The sequence below is a fragment of the Microcaecilia unicolor genome, chromosome 2 (genome assembly GCF_901765095.1).
Source record: "Microcaecilia unicolor chromosome 2, aMicUni1.1, whole genome shotgun sequence".
NCBI classification, from domain to species: Eukaryota; Metazoa; Chordata; class Amphibia; order Gymnophiona; family Siphonopidae; genus Microcaecilia; species Microcaecilia unicolor.
In genome coordinates, this window is record NC_044032.1 from 245,141,312 (window position 1) to 245,156,288 (window position 14,977).

General features: G+C 43.3%; 1 protein-coding gene across 2 annotated transcripts in view; it reads right to left on the reverse strand.

Moving 5' to 3' along the window:
* The window catches only part of CEMIP2 (cell migration inducing hyaluronidase 2), a 218,879-nt gene that overhangs the window by 147,214 nt on the left and 56,688 nt on the right, over nt 1-14,977 (reverse strand). For both annotated transcript variants that reach the window (XM_030193858.1, XM_030193859.1), the window contains exon 3: nt 156-296. In XM_030193858.1, coding sequence (XP_030049718.1) covers nt 156-296 — 141 coding nt within the window. The remainder of the gene's footprint in view (nt 1-155; nt 297-14,977) is intronic.

Below are 14,977 nucleotides of genomic sequence, written 5' to 3' on the forward strand. Positions count from 1 at the left end.
GTTGGGGACCACCGCCAGCCAAACTAGGGTCCCTGGATCCAATTTCAGGGGGCAGCAGGTCCCCAAGCCCCCCCCCCCCCCCCCCCCAGCTATGCCACTGCTTGAAGACAACATGCTACAAAATGGGAAAAATAAGTCACGGAGAGCAAACGTACCTCCATCTTGTACGATAATGGAGTGCACTGTGGCATCTGACTTCAGAAGAAACTTATCCCCCTTCTTGATAACAATTCTCTTCTCAGCATCATGCCCCGGGTTCCAGTGAGTAAGAAAATAGTTTTGATCTGGACAGTTTTCTGAAACACAGCAGAAAAGCCAGGGTCAGCAGACAAATATACCATGTGCACGTGTCCACACAGAGTTCATGCAGAAAGAAAATGGCAGAGATGCAGAGTGCCGCTAAATTCATTCAAGTAATGCAATCCACGCCAACAAACGGGAGGAGACAAAATAAAGATTAAGTGCTGAAATGCTCAGGGACTACGATTTCAGGGATTTGTTAAAACTACTTTAGTTAAGCAAAGATGAAATGAACCACAACAGTACATAGTGCCATTATACTTCTTGCTTTCTCTCTCTCCAAAAGAGAAATAAAAGATTAATTTTCTCCATGATACCCCAAGAGAAATCAGTTCTTTCTCCTGTAGTGTTTGAAAGCCCATTAAGCTGTCAGGGAGCTACTAGATGCCTTGGGGAGATTCACTTTTTAGTGCAAGATATTAAAAATCTGAGGAAAATGTCCTTGGGTTCAGTCTATGGCTCACACAAGTTCTGCTGGGGAGACCTCAACTCATCCTGTAATTCAGGAGAAAACAGTATACCAGGGAAAGACTGCAGTGGGTCCAGGTTACTGGCCTACGTATTTAAGGAAGACTTCTATGTTGGAGAATCTATTTCTGACAATTAACATGCACACAGGTCCAGAATCAGTGTCCGGAAGCTGTAGTCCATCTCCCACTTTACCTTCCGGTGAAATCTTCAATGTCTAGGGGAGCCAGTTTTCAAGCAGATTTTTAGCCCGTCTTCCATCTAAGCTCATGCCACATCTCCACTCCCTCTGCCAGCACTGTGACCCAAAGAACCCCCAGACCTCCCGTTAATTTTGCAGCAGGAAGTATGGGCGGTAAGATTTGAAGTTGCTCATGGTCACATGCAGGGAGAGAAAAAAAAAAGTGGAGTAGCCAATCCCAAGTCTCCTGTGTTCTGCAGGAGTCTCCCTCTCAGTTCAAGAGAGACTTGGCATGTCTGGATCCATGCATGTTTGGATGCTCCAGTTCTCGCTGCCTATACCAAAGTGTGTTGGGTTCACCATCATAATATAAATACATTTTAAAATGCCCACAAATGAGCCCTGCATCATTCTGCTAGAAGAAGAAACAGCAGTTTACAAAGCACTGCTCACCAACATGAGGCTGGCATTAGGGGTAGTGGCAAACAGGGCAGCTGCCCTGAGCCCCAGAGCTCCAAGGGAGTCCCTGTTGACTAGCATCTTTTTTCCATCTCCCCAACCTGGCCCAACATTTACCTCACCTTCCCAGTCTACTTAATGCCTTTAAACCTTTAAACAGGGTTGCCGGTGCAGCAGCGGTTCTGCTACACTGCCCGCAGCCTCCCCAGAGCTTTCCTTCTGCCGCATCTCACCCAGATGGAAACAAGAAATTGCATCAGACAGGGTGGAACGCGGCAGTCGGAAAACTCTGGGGAGGATACAGGCAGCATATCAGAACTGCTGCTGTACGTCAACTATGTGAAGAGAAATGTGCTTTAAGACAGACTGGAAAGGGGAGGGGAGGGGAGGGAGATGTTAGACTGGGAAGGGGAGATGGAAAAAAGATGTTGGAATGTTTTAAGGTAGACTGGGAAGAAAAGTTGAGGGGGTGGAAATGCTGGACCAGGGATGGGAAAGGGACTGGAAGAAAAAAAATGATGGACCTGAGAATAGAAGGGAAGGGAAGAAAGATGGTGGACAATGGGATGGAGGGAAGGAAGGGAGACAGAGAGGCTGGATGTGAGGGCAATCAGGAAGGAAAAAAGGAGAAATGCTGGACCTGGAGGTGAAAAGAAGGAAAGGAGGGAGGGAGGGAAGAGATCCTGGATTATGGGGGGAGGGAAGGAAGAACAGCAGGAATGAAAGAATGATGTAGGGCCATGGGTGGGGGGGGGGCAGAAAGGAAGAGAGATTGGACAGTAAGATGCTTGGGAGTGGAGGGAAAGGGACAATGTGTCAGGCCATGAGGCGAGGATGGGGTAGAGTGGGGTGGGGTTGGTGAGAGGAGGAGATGATAGGCTATAAAAGTGGAGGGAGGGAGAATACTGGAAATGGTGGAACCATGTGGGAAAGGCCGGGGGGATGTGGCAAGGAGATAAGCGAGAGGAGGATGGTATTGAGACAGAAATGTAGTAAAGGAGAGCAGATGAAAGGGAATGGGAGACTAAGGAAGGAGTGATATGGGAAATGGTGGGAAAGTAGCCTAATGGTTAGTGCAGTGGCCTGAGAACCAGGGTAACTGGGTTAAATTCCCACTGCAGCTTCTTGTGATTCTGAGCAAGTCACTTAACCCTCCATTGCCCTAGGTACAAAATAAGTATTTGTATATAATATGTAAACCGCTTTGACTGTAACCACAGAAAGGTGATTTATCAAATCCCATCCCCTTTCCCGTTAAAGGATGGGAGAGTTATGGTGAGAGAAAAGTTGATAGGTATCTGAAAATTCAAAAGAAGGGTGAGAAAGAGAATGAAATCTGAGCAGACATAAAAGAAAGAGGAAAGAGCTGAAAGGGAAAGATCAATATGTCAGACAGGTGCAATGAAGGAATGGAACAAGACAGAAGAGAGGAGAAAAGACAAATGCACAACCACTCGAAAGAGAATTAGCAGGACAGCAGATGAGAAACACTGGGAACAACATGATAGAAAAATAAAATGTCAGATAAGGTAGAAAAAGTGTGTTTTAATTTGAATTTATTAACTGAAATATGCTAGCTTTAGGATATGTGTATCGCAGATGTCTATGTATTGTGTTCAGTGGTGTAGTCAGATGACTGATTTACAGGGAGGGAGGCTGAGCCCAAAGTGGGGGCACCCAGGTGCTCCCCTTGGCTATACCACTGATAGTGTTCAGTAGAAAAGGAAATGCATTTCTATTTTTATTTCTCCAGTGTTACAGTACTTGCCAAGTTTTAACTTCTTGGGGCTCCCAGTTCAATGTTGGTCTATTTCTAATTTGTGATCCCTCGGTTCTGTGTTTGGTGAAGGTTTGTCTATGTATTGTGTTTGAAGATGTCATTTAAAGATGTTTTATGTGTGATAGTAATGACGGGTGGGGAGATCGAGAAAGGGGCAGGGAAGACAAAGGATCGGGATGCCCCCTCCTTGCCTAGCATGTTAACACCAGCCCAACACCAACTCCTCCTGTCCACTACAGAATAATCTTCAGCAGAATGTGAAAAATAAACAGATCTCTATAGGAAGTGGTATCTGTTTCCCTCCCCTCTCACCTCCTTTCTACAAGCAGCTGACTTTCAATTGTTCCCAAAGCAGATTTCTGCCCAGCTAGCACACATCTGCGATACCCCACCCATCAAACATTTGTACCTTAGGTATACACTCAGGGGGAGTTGCACAGAACTCCAGCACTGTAGGGAACAACGTCCGTCCGAAAACACCGGCTGAACATCGAATTGGAATTACCAACCAATGCTCAATACAGCATAAAATTATATATACATTGTTAGTGTTGAGCATTGGTCGATAAAGCATTCCTGGCACATGCCCACAAGAGGTGTGAGGTAGGCACCTGAAACTGAACATGTCCAAGACCGAGTTTATCGTCTTTCCACCAAAACCCACTTCTCCTCTTCCTCCACTCTCTATCTCAGTTGATGGCACCCTCATCCTCCCCGTCTCATCTGCCCGCAACCTCGGAGTCATCTTCAACTCCTCCCTCTCCTTCTCTGCGCATATCCAGCAGATAGCCAAGACCTGTCGCTTCTTTCTCTTTAACATCAGCAAAATTTGCCCTTTCCTCTCAAAGCACACCACCCGAACTCTCGTCCACGCTCTCATTACCTCTCGCCTTGACTACTGCAACCTACTCCTCACTGGCCTCCCACTTAGCCATCTATCCCCCCTTCAATCCGTTCAGAACTCTGCTACACGTCTTATATTCCGCCTGAACCAATATACTCATATCACCCCTCTCCTCAGGTCACTTCACTGGCTTCCAATCAGATACCGCATACAGTTCAAGCTTCTCCTTCTTACCTACAAATGCACTCAGTCTGCAGCCCCTCATTACCCTCTCTACCCTCATTTCCCCTTACGTTCCTGCCTGTAACCTCCGCTCACAGGACAAATCCCTCCTCTCAGTACCCTTCTCCACCACCGCCAACTCCAGGCTCCGCTCATTCTGCCTCACCTCACCCTATGCTTGGAATAAACTTCCTGAGCCCTTACGCCAAGCCCCCTCCCTACCCATCTTCAAATCTTTGCTCAAAGCCCACCTCTTCAATGTTGCTTTCGGCACCTAACCTTTATACCTTTCAGGAAATCTAGACTGCCCCTATTTGACTGACTGTACATTTGTCCTTTAGATTGTAAGCGCCTTTGAGCAGGGACTGTCCTTCTATGTTAAATTGTACAGCGCTGCATAACCCTAGTAGCACTTTAGAAATGTCAAGCAGTAGTAGTAGTAGTAGTAGTAAGTGGATAGGACAAGACTCTGCTTTAAGGCCCAACCAGATGCCTATCCGCATGAGATCATATGTTACTAAGAACCAAAGATCTATGCTGTTGAAAAGACATGAAACAGGCTAACAACAGTAAAAAGCAAAAAACTTTTTAATACTTATACAGCAACGCTCACAAACTACCTAAATAAATTCTCAATACTACATAACTCCCAATCAGGATTTCGGCCTAACCACAGCACTGAAACAGTACTAGTTACCCTTATGACAAAATTTAAACAAACGATTGCAACCGGCAACAACATACTACTTCTACAATTCGACATGTCAAGTGCCTTTGATATGGTCGACCATGGAATTCTATTACACATCCTTGAATACTTCGGCATTGGAGGAAATGTCCTAAACTGGTTCAAGGGATTCCTAACCTTACGCTCATATCAAGTAACATCAAATTCGACTACATCTGCCGCATGGACACCTGAATGTGGAGTCCCGCAGGGATCCCCCCTTTCACCGACTATATTCAACCTAATGATGATCCCCTTGGCCAAACTACTATCAAACCAAAACCTCAATCCATACATATACGCCGATGACGCAACGATATATATTCCTTTCAAACAAGACATCAGTGAAATCTCCAACAAAATCAACCAAAGTCTACACATCATGAACACCTGGGCAGATGCATTCTGGCTGAAACTGAACACAGAGAAAACCCAATGCCTAATACGAGTAAATTTACCACCATCAATACACCAAAATTAAATATGCCAATCTCAAATACCTTAAAAATCCTTGGATTTACTATTGACCGGCACCTAACACTTGAGACCCACGCGAACAACACAACCAAAAAGATGTTCTACTCAATGTGAAAATTGAAAAGAATAAGACCAGTTTTCCCAAGGGCAGTCTTCCGCAGCCTGGTGCAATCACTTGTGCTCAGCCATTTAGACTATTGCAACTCACTCTACGCAGGCTGCAAAGAACAAATACTGAAAAAACTCCAAACAGCCCAGAACACAGCAGCCAGACTTATATTCGGAAAACCAAAATACGAAAGTGCAAAACCCCTACGAGAAAAACTGCACTGGCTCCCACTCAAAGAACGTATCACTTTCAAAGTATGCACCTTGGTTCACAAGATCATTCATGGTGAAGCCCCTGCCTACATGTCAGACTTGATAGACCTACCACCCAGGAATGCTAAAAAAACATCCCGAACTTTCCTTAACCTCCACTTCCCTAACTGCAGAGGCCTAAAATACAAATTAATGCATGCATCAACCTTTTCCTATATGAGTACACAGCTCTGGAACGCACTACCACGCAACCTGAAAACGATTCACGAATTAACCGACTTCCGCAGACTACTGAAGACCCATCTTTTTGACAAAATATATCACAAGGATCAAAACACATAAATTCCTTATATATAGTTAGAAATGTCTCATAATATTTCCTTTTGCACTCTCATCTTACGTACCTTCACCACATATGAAACCCCTCCCTCATAGCTAGAAATGTGTCATGTCACATGAAATTATCTCCAAGTTGCTATCCTATAGCTCTCATTGCCTCATAATGTTAGCTTATTTTGTCTTCTTATAATTCCTCACCATGTAACCATAATCAAATTGTAACAAATTGTATTTCCATCATTCATGATGTATTGTAAGCCACACTGAACCTGCAAAGAGGTGGGAAAATGTGGGATACAAATGCAATAAATAAATAAATACATTATAAGTTTATAACTAACTCAATATTTTTTAAGAGTACCCTCAGAAATATCCACCTATTTTAAGGCAATATCATAGGTTTTGCCAGCATTTCTCCATGAGGAGAGCTGTGTTCTAGGATAGTAATGGGCTTGCAGAACAGAGTCCCAATTTATAAACCTTCTGCTGTGACTCTAGATGTCCTACAGAGTGCAACAGCTTCCCTGGAAATTTCTGTTTCTATACCAACTCATCTTACAATTGCTGAACACTCAAAAATTCAGATACATGAAGCTGGCTTATCTTGCTTGGCTGAATGAATTAAGAATCTTAAGGGGGTCCTGGACAGGATTCAACTATCCAGACAACACCGATGCAAGGAAGGGTGGTGATAGCCTATACAGGAAAATCTGGAGAATTCAGAGAATTCCTTGAACCTGCAGGAGGTGAAAATTTCCTGTCATCCCTCTCATTTCCCCTCACTGAAGCATAAAAAAGTACCTTGGGAATCCATGAAGGTGTGATACCACCCACTAGCAAAATTTGCAATTGGTCTCTATGAAGGAATGTGAAGGCCAATCACAAAAGGGAAACTCAAAATTCAGCGGCAGCCTCAGTTGACAGCTTGCCTTCCTAGAACGTTTAAATGGAAAGCAAAGTCAGGAAGCAGCCTAATTTTTTTGACCAGAAAATATGGATAGTTCCAGATCTCTGCATCAAAAGAAATTTCTAGAATTCCCTGCTCTGCTCCAGGATCATCCCCTCCCTTCCTCTTCCCTGCAGTCTTCCAGGAAGCCCGGGACTGCAACAAAGCACACCTGCTGCTCTGGGGTTGGAAAGAAGCACAACTGCATTCCAGGCTATTCACCCAAAAATCAAGCCCTGCTTCTCCCTTTCAAATGATATTTTTTTTCTATTCTCATTTCATCTGGATTTGTCCTTTTTAATAAGCTTTGATTTTGCATGGTAGAAACACTGTTTGACTTGAGCAAGATCTGTATGGGAGTGAAGCTGAGGGAGTACAGAAAACAAGCAGAAATCTAAGCAACCAAAATAGAAAAAAGTGATCAAATGCATGGCAGCTATGATTCAGTGCAAAAAAGAAAAATACTGTCATGCTTTTGGTACGAAGCAATACATGATGAGATGAGACACCGACAGGCACTAAGCAGGAAAGAGACCTTGGGGTAATAGCGTCTGATCGCACCAAGGTAAGCAACAAAGAGGCCAGAGCCAGGGAAAATCTAAGGTGTAAAAGTAGAAATACATATAGTGTAAAAAAAATACAACAGGAAAAAAAAAAAAAAAGAGGTGATAATGCCGCTGTATGTTATTGGTGGAATCTCATCTAGAATACTATGCCCAGTCCTGGAGAATAACTCCAAAAAGAGATAGACAGAGTGGGGGGGGGGGGGGGGGGGACCCATAGAAAGGATAGCAAAATGGTGCAGGGTTTTACTCTTGGAGGAATTCTGCACAACTGCATAGTGCATAAATTTGTGCAGAGATAAAATCAGAAGAGGAAATACTTCCTTACAGAAAGAGTGGGAGATGCATGGGAACAGTCTCTCTAGGGGAAGTGGAGGGGGGGGGGTGCGGGAACACAAATGCAGAAACAATAACCATTAGGAAAGCCTGGGACAAGTGCAGAGGATTCCTTGCCCTGTAATGTTCTATTACTTGCTCCACTTGAAATTGATAAGGATCTATCAGGCAACATATCACTTCTGAACTCTGACTGGGTAGTCATGTGTCTTGAGCAAAACAGCCTGAACATTAATAACAGCTTAGAGGCACCAATTATTCTCCACCTGAGAAGGTTACTTTACCTGGGTATGATAACCCAATTTGTTTGGATGTTGCATATCTTGTCTAGTCTTAAACTTGAGGCACATCTTTCTGTGCAACCCCACTTCATAAAAACTGTGTAACAAGCATTCTTTAAACTACACATGGAATGCAGATTACTTTCCTGAATTTTGAGGATTTTCAAAGGATCGTGCAGACATTAGTACTGCCCTTTTTAGAGTACTGAAATATGCCATATTTGGGGCCAACTGATGTCATATTAAACTGCTTCATCTATCAGCAAACACTGCAGCAAGAGTGATTATGGGTAGCCGAAAACATCACTTGACCATGTAGCTCTGCTCCTTAAATGAGGAGAATTGGCTGCCGGTGGCCTATTGAATACCATTTGAAATGCACAAGATTTATAATAACTCTCTATTTTGTCACGTAATGAAATCCCTTATACTTCTGCACGACTTTTTATATCTAGTCAACAAAATCTTTTTGTGATAACTTCATTCCCATCTATTTGGTTCATTACTATTCATCAGGTATCTTTTGCAGTAACGGCCCAGTATGGAATGATTTGCCAAGATATTTGCGGTTGGAGATCACATTCCAAAAATTGAAAACACGGTTATAAACTTGATTATGTGACGAGAGAGTATAATCTAAACCATCTAGATGTTTTATAATACAAGGTACAGTGAAAAATACCACTTGTATGCACACCGTTATTGCGTGGGTCCGGATTATGTGTGACAGCAACATGACTCCCAATTATGCGAAGTTTTTTTTTTGTTTTTTATTTGTACCCCACACTTTTTCCCACTCATGGCAGGCTCAATGCGGCAGGCAATGGAGAGTTAAGTGACTTGCCCAAAGTCACAAGGAGCTGCCTGGACCAGGAATCGAACTCAGTTCCTCAGTTCCCCAGGACCAAAGTCCACCACCCTAACCACTAGGCCACTCCTCCACTCATTTGTATACAATACAATGTGGTATTGTAATCCTTGATGCCCAGTTTTTGTTTTGTTTTTAAATCAGCAGCCTTCCGTCTGTCTCCGGAGTTGCCTGCACGCTTCGTTTGCGACTTGAAGAGGTGCTGAGAGAGGACCTGCTAAGGGGAGGAAGACTTCACTGGTGTATCTTAACTGCCAGAAATTGCATTCAAACTTGGGAAAAGGTAAAATTGGGGTTGAACAGGTAACTTCATTGTCTTTTTTTTGTTAAATACTGTACTTATTTAGCAAAGTCAGTATAGACAATAGTGTAGCCTTTTTAAGTCTCTGTTAGGGTTTAATATAAATAATAGAGTTTTAGAGTCTAGTATTTTAGGTTACATTTTAGAGTTTGGCATAACATCAGTTTAGACTAGAGCATAGATACCAGCTGAGCGAAGCTTCTGTTTTGAATTGCCAATTTATTAGAAAAAGCCAGAGATTAACCAGGATCCATGTCGCTACACTAGGAATGAAACTGAGCACAGTAGAACAGTCTAATGATCCTTCACTATTCCTGTGTTTCTAGGTTTCCTTGGTGGAATTATTATTGTGTTAGAAGGAAAACCTACCCGAAAATTATTGAGGTAACACTACCTCCGCTTCCTCTGCACTTACTGTCCTTACCAGAAGTGTAAAACCTTCAATACTTCTGCTATAGGTTATACAGCGAGTTTGAAGTCCAGCAGAAATCCTGGTGTGTAGCCAAAAGTGCTCTCAGCCCCCCCCCCCCCCCCCCCCCCCCCCCCTTCCTCCTTGACTTGGCTTTCGCTCATTCCAAGACATTCTGACTTACTGCTAGAAAGAAACTGGACACATCCGTGCACTCGCAAATTCTCTGCTTTTGGCAACATAACACACACTTCATCTGACTCAACAGAGCAGAATTAAGCAAAGATATACATATATATATTTCACCTGTCAGTGTGACATTCTCAGGTTCCTCTTGTAATGGAACAACCTCACGTTTTCCTCCTACCTTGCCACTGGAAGGTTTGAACAGATAGAGCTCTAGCGCATTCACCAGATCTGAACTGTTTACTCCTGCCAGAATTCTGCAAGTTTGTCATAATTTAACCAATATTACAGCCATTTTTCCTAGCACCCATCTTTCTTTTTCCAGCCCCCTCCCCTGCAGCCACACACCATCCATATTTTTTCCAGCACCCTCCCTGCACTCCCACACAGCAGACCCCGCCGTCCACGACATCCACTTTTCTTTTTTGCACAACCCCCCTCCCTTCAAAGCAACCTTTTTCATTCACCTTTTCACAGTCCCTCCCCTCCTTTCCTCCACTCACTTTATTTTTTATTTTTAACCCCTCCATCTTTTTTTTTTACATAGCTCCCAGCCTTTCTTCCCTGCACCCACACACCATCTGTATTTTTTTTCAGCTGCCCCTGCAGTCACCCATGAGGTAGGAGGACTGGAGGAGCTGCATCAGGAGTACCTCTTTGGGGCAGGAAACAACCCCACTGCTTGCCGTCGCTTTTTCCAAATGGCCGAGACTTCCCGTGGCAGTCTCATAAGATTACTGCTGTATCTTTATTAAAAAAAAAAAAAAACACTCAATGTGGTCCACATTTCGCTCATACAAAGGCTGCTTCAGGGGTAGCAAACTATGTCGGGACTGATAAAAAAAATTCTCAATACCAAAGAGAGCCTTTGTTCAATAGGTTACCAATACAGGCCTCCTGCAGCAGGAGAAATATGTGGGACTATGATGGCCGGTACGGATAGTAGTTTTGTTACTCTTGAGTAGTCCTTGTATAGGCGAAACCACATCAGGTGATTTTTTTTTTTAAATAAAGATACTGATTTTATCACCACTTCTGGTCCGTTGTGTTTTGCATTTACTTCTGGTGCAGATCTGAAGAACCTCTCCTTTTTTGGGCATCTAGATGTTCATGAGTACGTATAAATTATAACATTCTATAATTTACATGTGTGGATCTTACAGACTCCTGTCCACCATGAAGGAATGGGTCTCATGAACATGAAATACTTGTCAGTGGCTGGTCAAATGAGACATATAAATGACATATAAATGGCTCCATCTTCTGTGATATTACTAATCGGGACTCAGATTCTTTGTGGTTATGCACATTTGGAGTCATCATAGTGCCCTTCCTGAAGCAGCCAAGAATTTGGCGAAACAAGGCGCACTTGTTGAGGGGTTCAGAATTAACAAGTAAAGAAACAACAGCCGGGACACCACTCGGACTAAGCCGCCATCAACCTCAGTCACAGCATTCAACACGACTTGTAGTTAAGTACTGCGGGTTTTCAGGTTTAGTATAGAAGGTTCCAGGGTACATAGTTTCGATAGATTGGTGAGTTTGTCACACGGGGGGGGGGCGGGGGGGGGTTGTCCATGCAAGTTCTGGTTCACATGAGAGTCGGGTATTGTCTGTTTTAGTTTGTATTTGGGTCTCTCTCACTAAGTAAAGAGCAAGGGAGTTTTTTAATATCATGCGCTTTTCTCATGTAGAGTGAGTTTTTTGCGTTTTGATTATTTTTTTCTCAATTGCTCCTTACAGGAACCAATGATAGGATTGGACTCCTAAGTTGTAGTGATTCTGTCAAATACAATTGTATTTTTCACTATTCGGAGCTTTGAGGTTCCAATTTATGTAATTTATAGATTTCCTGATTGAAATCATTAAGCAACCAGAGGAGACACCCACAAACTAAATTATCTTATTTTCAAACTTGATTGGTTGATGTATAATAATTGAGTTTGGATTTCCCTAAGTGATTATAGAGTTTTTCTACATATAAATGATTGGCATAGAAATACTAGCAATTTCTTCTGCACTAGGTTAGAGATGCAATTATTGCCTGGTATCCACATTAGTAGTCTGTTGCATGGACTGGACATCCTACCAAAGGGCATATATACAAGCGCTACCCGATGTACAAGACAACTCGAGAGACTTGGAAGTGGATTTGTCATCACTTCTCAATTTCACCAAATGTGACCTCTTACTTAACCTTTTGTGGCAACCCAGACTTCCCTCCGGGACTACGAGAGAGCGCTTTCAAGCGTTGGCAAAAGCTTGGTCTCAAATATCTGGTGCACTTTGTTGACCAAGAAGGGAAACAGAAATCCTTCTCAAAGATTCTGCCGGAATACCATTTACCTACCTCGGACTTATTTGCCTATATTCAGGGTCATCATTATGCCAAATCGTTAGAATGGACAGCACTAACAGAGGAAGTGCAGGAGTTATCATCAGAGATTTACATTGGGCGCCCAGACACTGGTATCATTGCGCTTCCATCACAGGGCGCTATTGGATATGACGCCAGATGTCAACTACATGGCAATTGCTGGGCAGTGGTCGGCAGAACTAAGACATCAGCTGACAGGAACACAACTTCAACCATTTGTTTTACTGAACAAGGAGTACACAAGTTGTGAGCTGCACAAAGAAACCTTGTATAAATTCGCTCTGCGTCTGTACATCTCTCCCTACAAAGCCTTCAGGATGAGACTTAACACAAAAGGTTCCTGTCCCAGGTGTGGGCTTCCGACGGCACACTTGAGCCACATGTTCTGGACATGTTTGGTTGTTAAGGAGTTTTGGATGTGCCTTCTCAAGCATTTCATTCAAGTTGTGGTCCGTTTCTGTGGTGCATACTCCCCCTGCTGCTATTTGGGGCCTATATTTTGGGAACTCCTACAACGCAGAGCAGCAACAGATTTCTTAGGCAGTTGGTGTTGTTTGGCCTTAAATCCATATTGCAATCTTGGTGTTCGGACGAGGGACCTACCTTTCAACAACGGAGAATTTTAATGATCCAGGACATGAGAATAGAACAAATGCACATAAAGGACATCTCAAAAGAACTGGGCCTACAATTTCACGCCATACGGTCACTCTTTTGGGATGTGTTATCCCCACGAGTGAGGAGTCGTTTGCTCAACTTGTAAGTCTGGCATTATTTCTCATCTGGTGCGGGGAAGGTTCAAAGATTTAAAGGATTACAGTTCTATAAGGTGGGAGAGGTGCATAAGGGATGGGATGGGATATAAGTTAAAAGTTAGCATATTTACTCTTGGATTATGGAGGCGGAAGTACTATACAAATGTAGTACGGACCATTATATACTGTGTTTACTCTGAAGTGTCTTCATATGCTAATAAAGATAATTTAACCATAATATACACGTGTACATGTGCACGCCATGTGCTCACCCACTGGCAAAGTTAGCACCATCAAAACAGGGTGTACACTTTTCCACTAGTCATTTACACACATACGTACAGCCTAAAACTAAACAGCTCCTTACAGAACTTTCTACCCCCACGAAGACGATCAAGTCGTTTTCACACACGTACGACTCAATTTTGGGTACCGATAAAATTAACACCGAGCACTATTCTATAAAATTAGGCATCGTTTATAGAATAGCATTTGGCGCCGGGATCTGCGCCCCATTCTAGGCACGAGGATTTATACACCAATTAAAACCTGGTGTAAATTCTCACACCTAAATTAGGTGTGTATCTCCGTTATTCTGTAAAACTGCATGTGAATTCCAGGAACATCCCTTTTGCATACAGCGCTTCATAAATCTTCTAGTGCTACAGAAGTGATAAGCAGTAGCAGTAATACGGAAATTCATTTTAGTAAAGTTTAAGCTAATCAAATGACATTAGCTATGCTGTATTAAGCTTATATGTCATACTTGGGATGGCCTTGTTTCTTACTGAGGGCATGTGAATGACACTTACTTTTAATGGTTGTGTTTCGGTTTTTTTATGTTTGTTTTTTTTAATGATAATGAAATGGAAGTACAAATGTTGGGCAGATACATGTGACTGGTTGGCAGCCAGAGCTCATAAGTGGAGCTCCTGTCACAAATTTCTAGCTTGTGCTAATTCAGTCTCTCTGTAGTTAAGACGTAAGAAAGACCGCTATGCTTTATAAAGAAACCTAAAAAAAATAGGAAAGCTTCTATCTCAAGAAATAGGCTTACCATGTCTTAGTAGTTTTAGGTCCTAATGCAAGACTGATAATACACTTCCAAATTCATTGGTCTTACAATAAACGCTACTTGTGAGAATTAACAACGAAAATGATAAAGGGGATGGGACGACTTCCTTATGAGGAAAAGCTAAAGCAGCTAGGGCTCTTCAGCTTGGAGAAAAGGCGGCTGAGGGAAGATATGATAGAGGTCTATAAAGCGAATGCTACATACCTGTAGAAGGTATTCTCCGAGGACAGCAGGCTGATTGTTCTCACTGATAGGGTGACGTCCCCGGCAGCCCCTCCAATCGGAATCTTCACTAGCAAAGGCCTTTGCTAGTCCTCGCACGCCGATGCGCACCGCGCATGCGCGGCCGTGTTCCCGCCCGAAACCGGCTTGTGCCGGCCAGTCTCATATGTAGCAAAAACCAAGACAAGGGAAGACACAACTCCAAAGGGGAGGCGGGCGGGTTTGTGAGAACAATCAGCCTGCTGTCCTCGGAGAATACCTTCTACAGGTATGTAGCATTCGCTTTCTCCGAGGACAAGCAGGCTGCTTGTTCTCACTGATGGGGTATCCCTAGCCCCCAGGCTCACTCAAAACAACAACCATGGTCAATTGGGCCTCGCAACGGCGAGGACATAACTGAGATTGACCTAAAAAATTTACCAACTAACTGAGAGTGCAGCCTGGAACAGAACAAACAGGGCCCTCGGGGGGTGGAGTTGGATCCTAAAGCCCAAACAGGTTCTGAAGAACTGACTGCCCGAACCGACTGTCGCGTCGGGT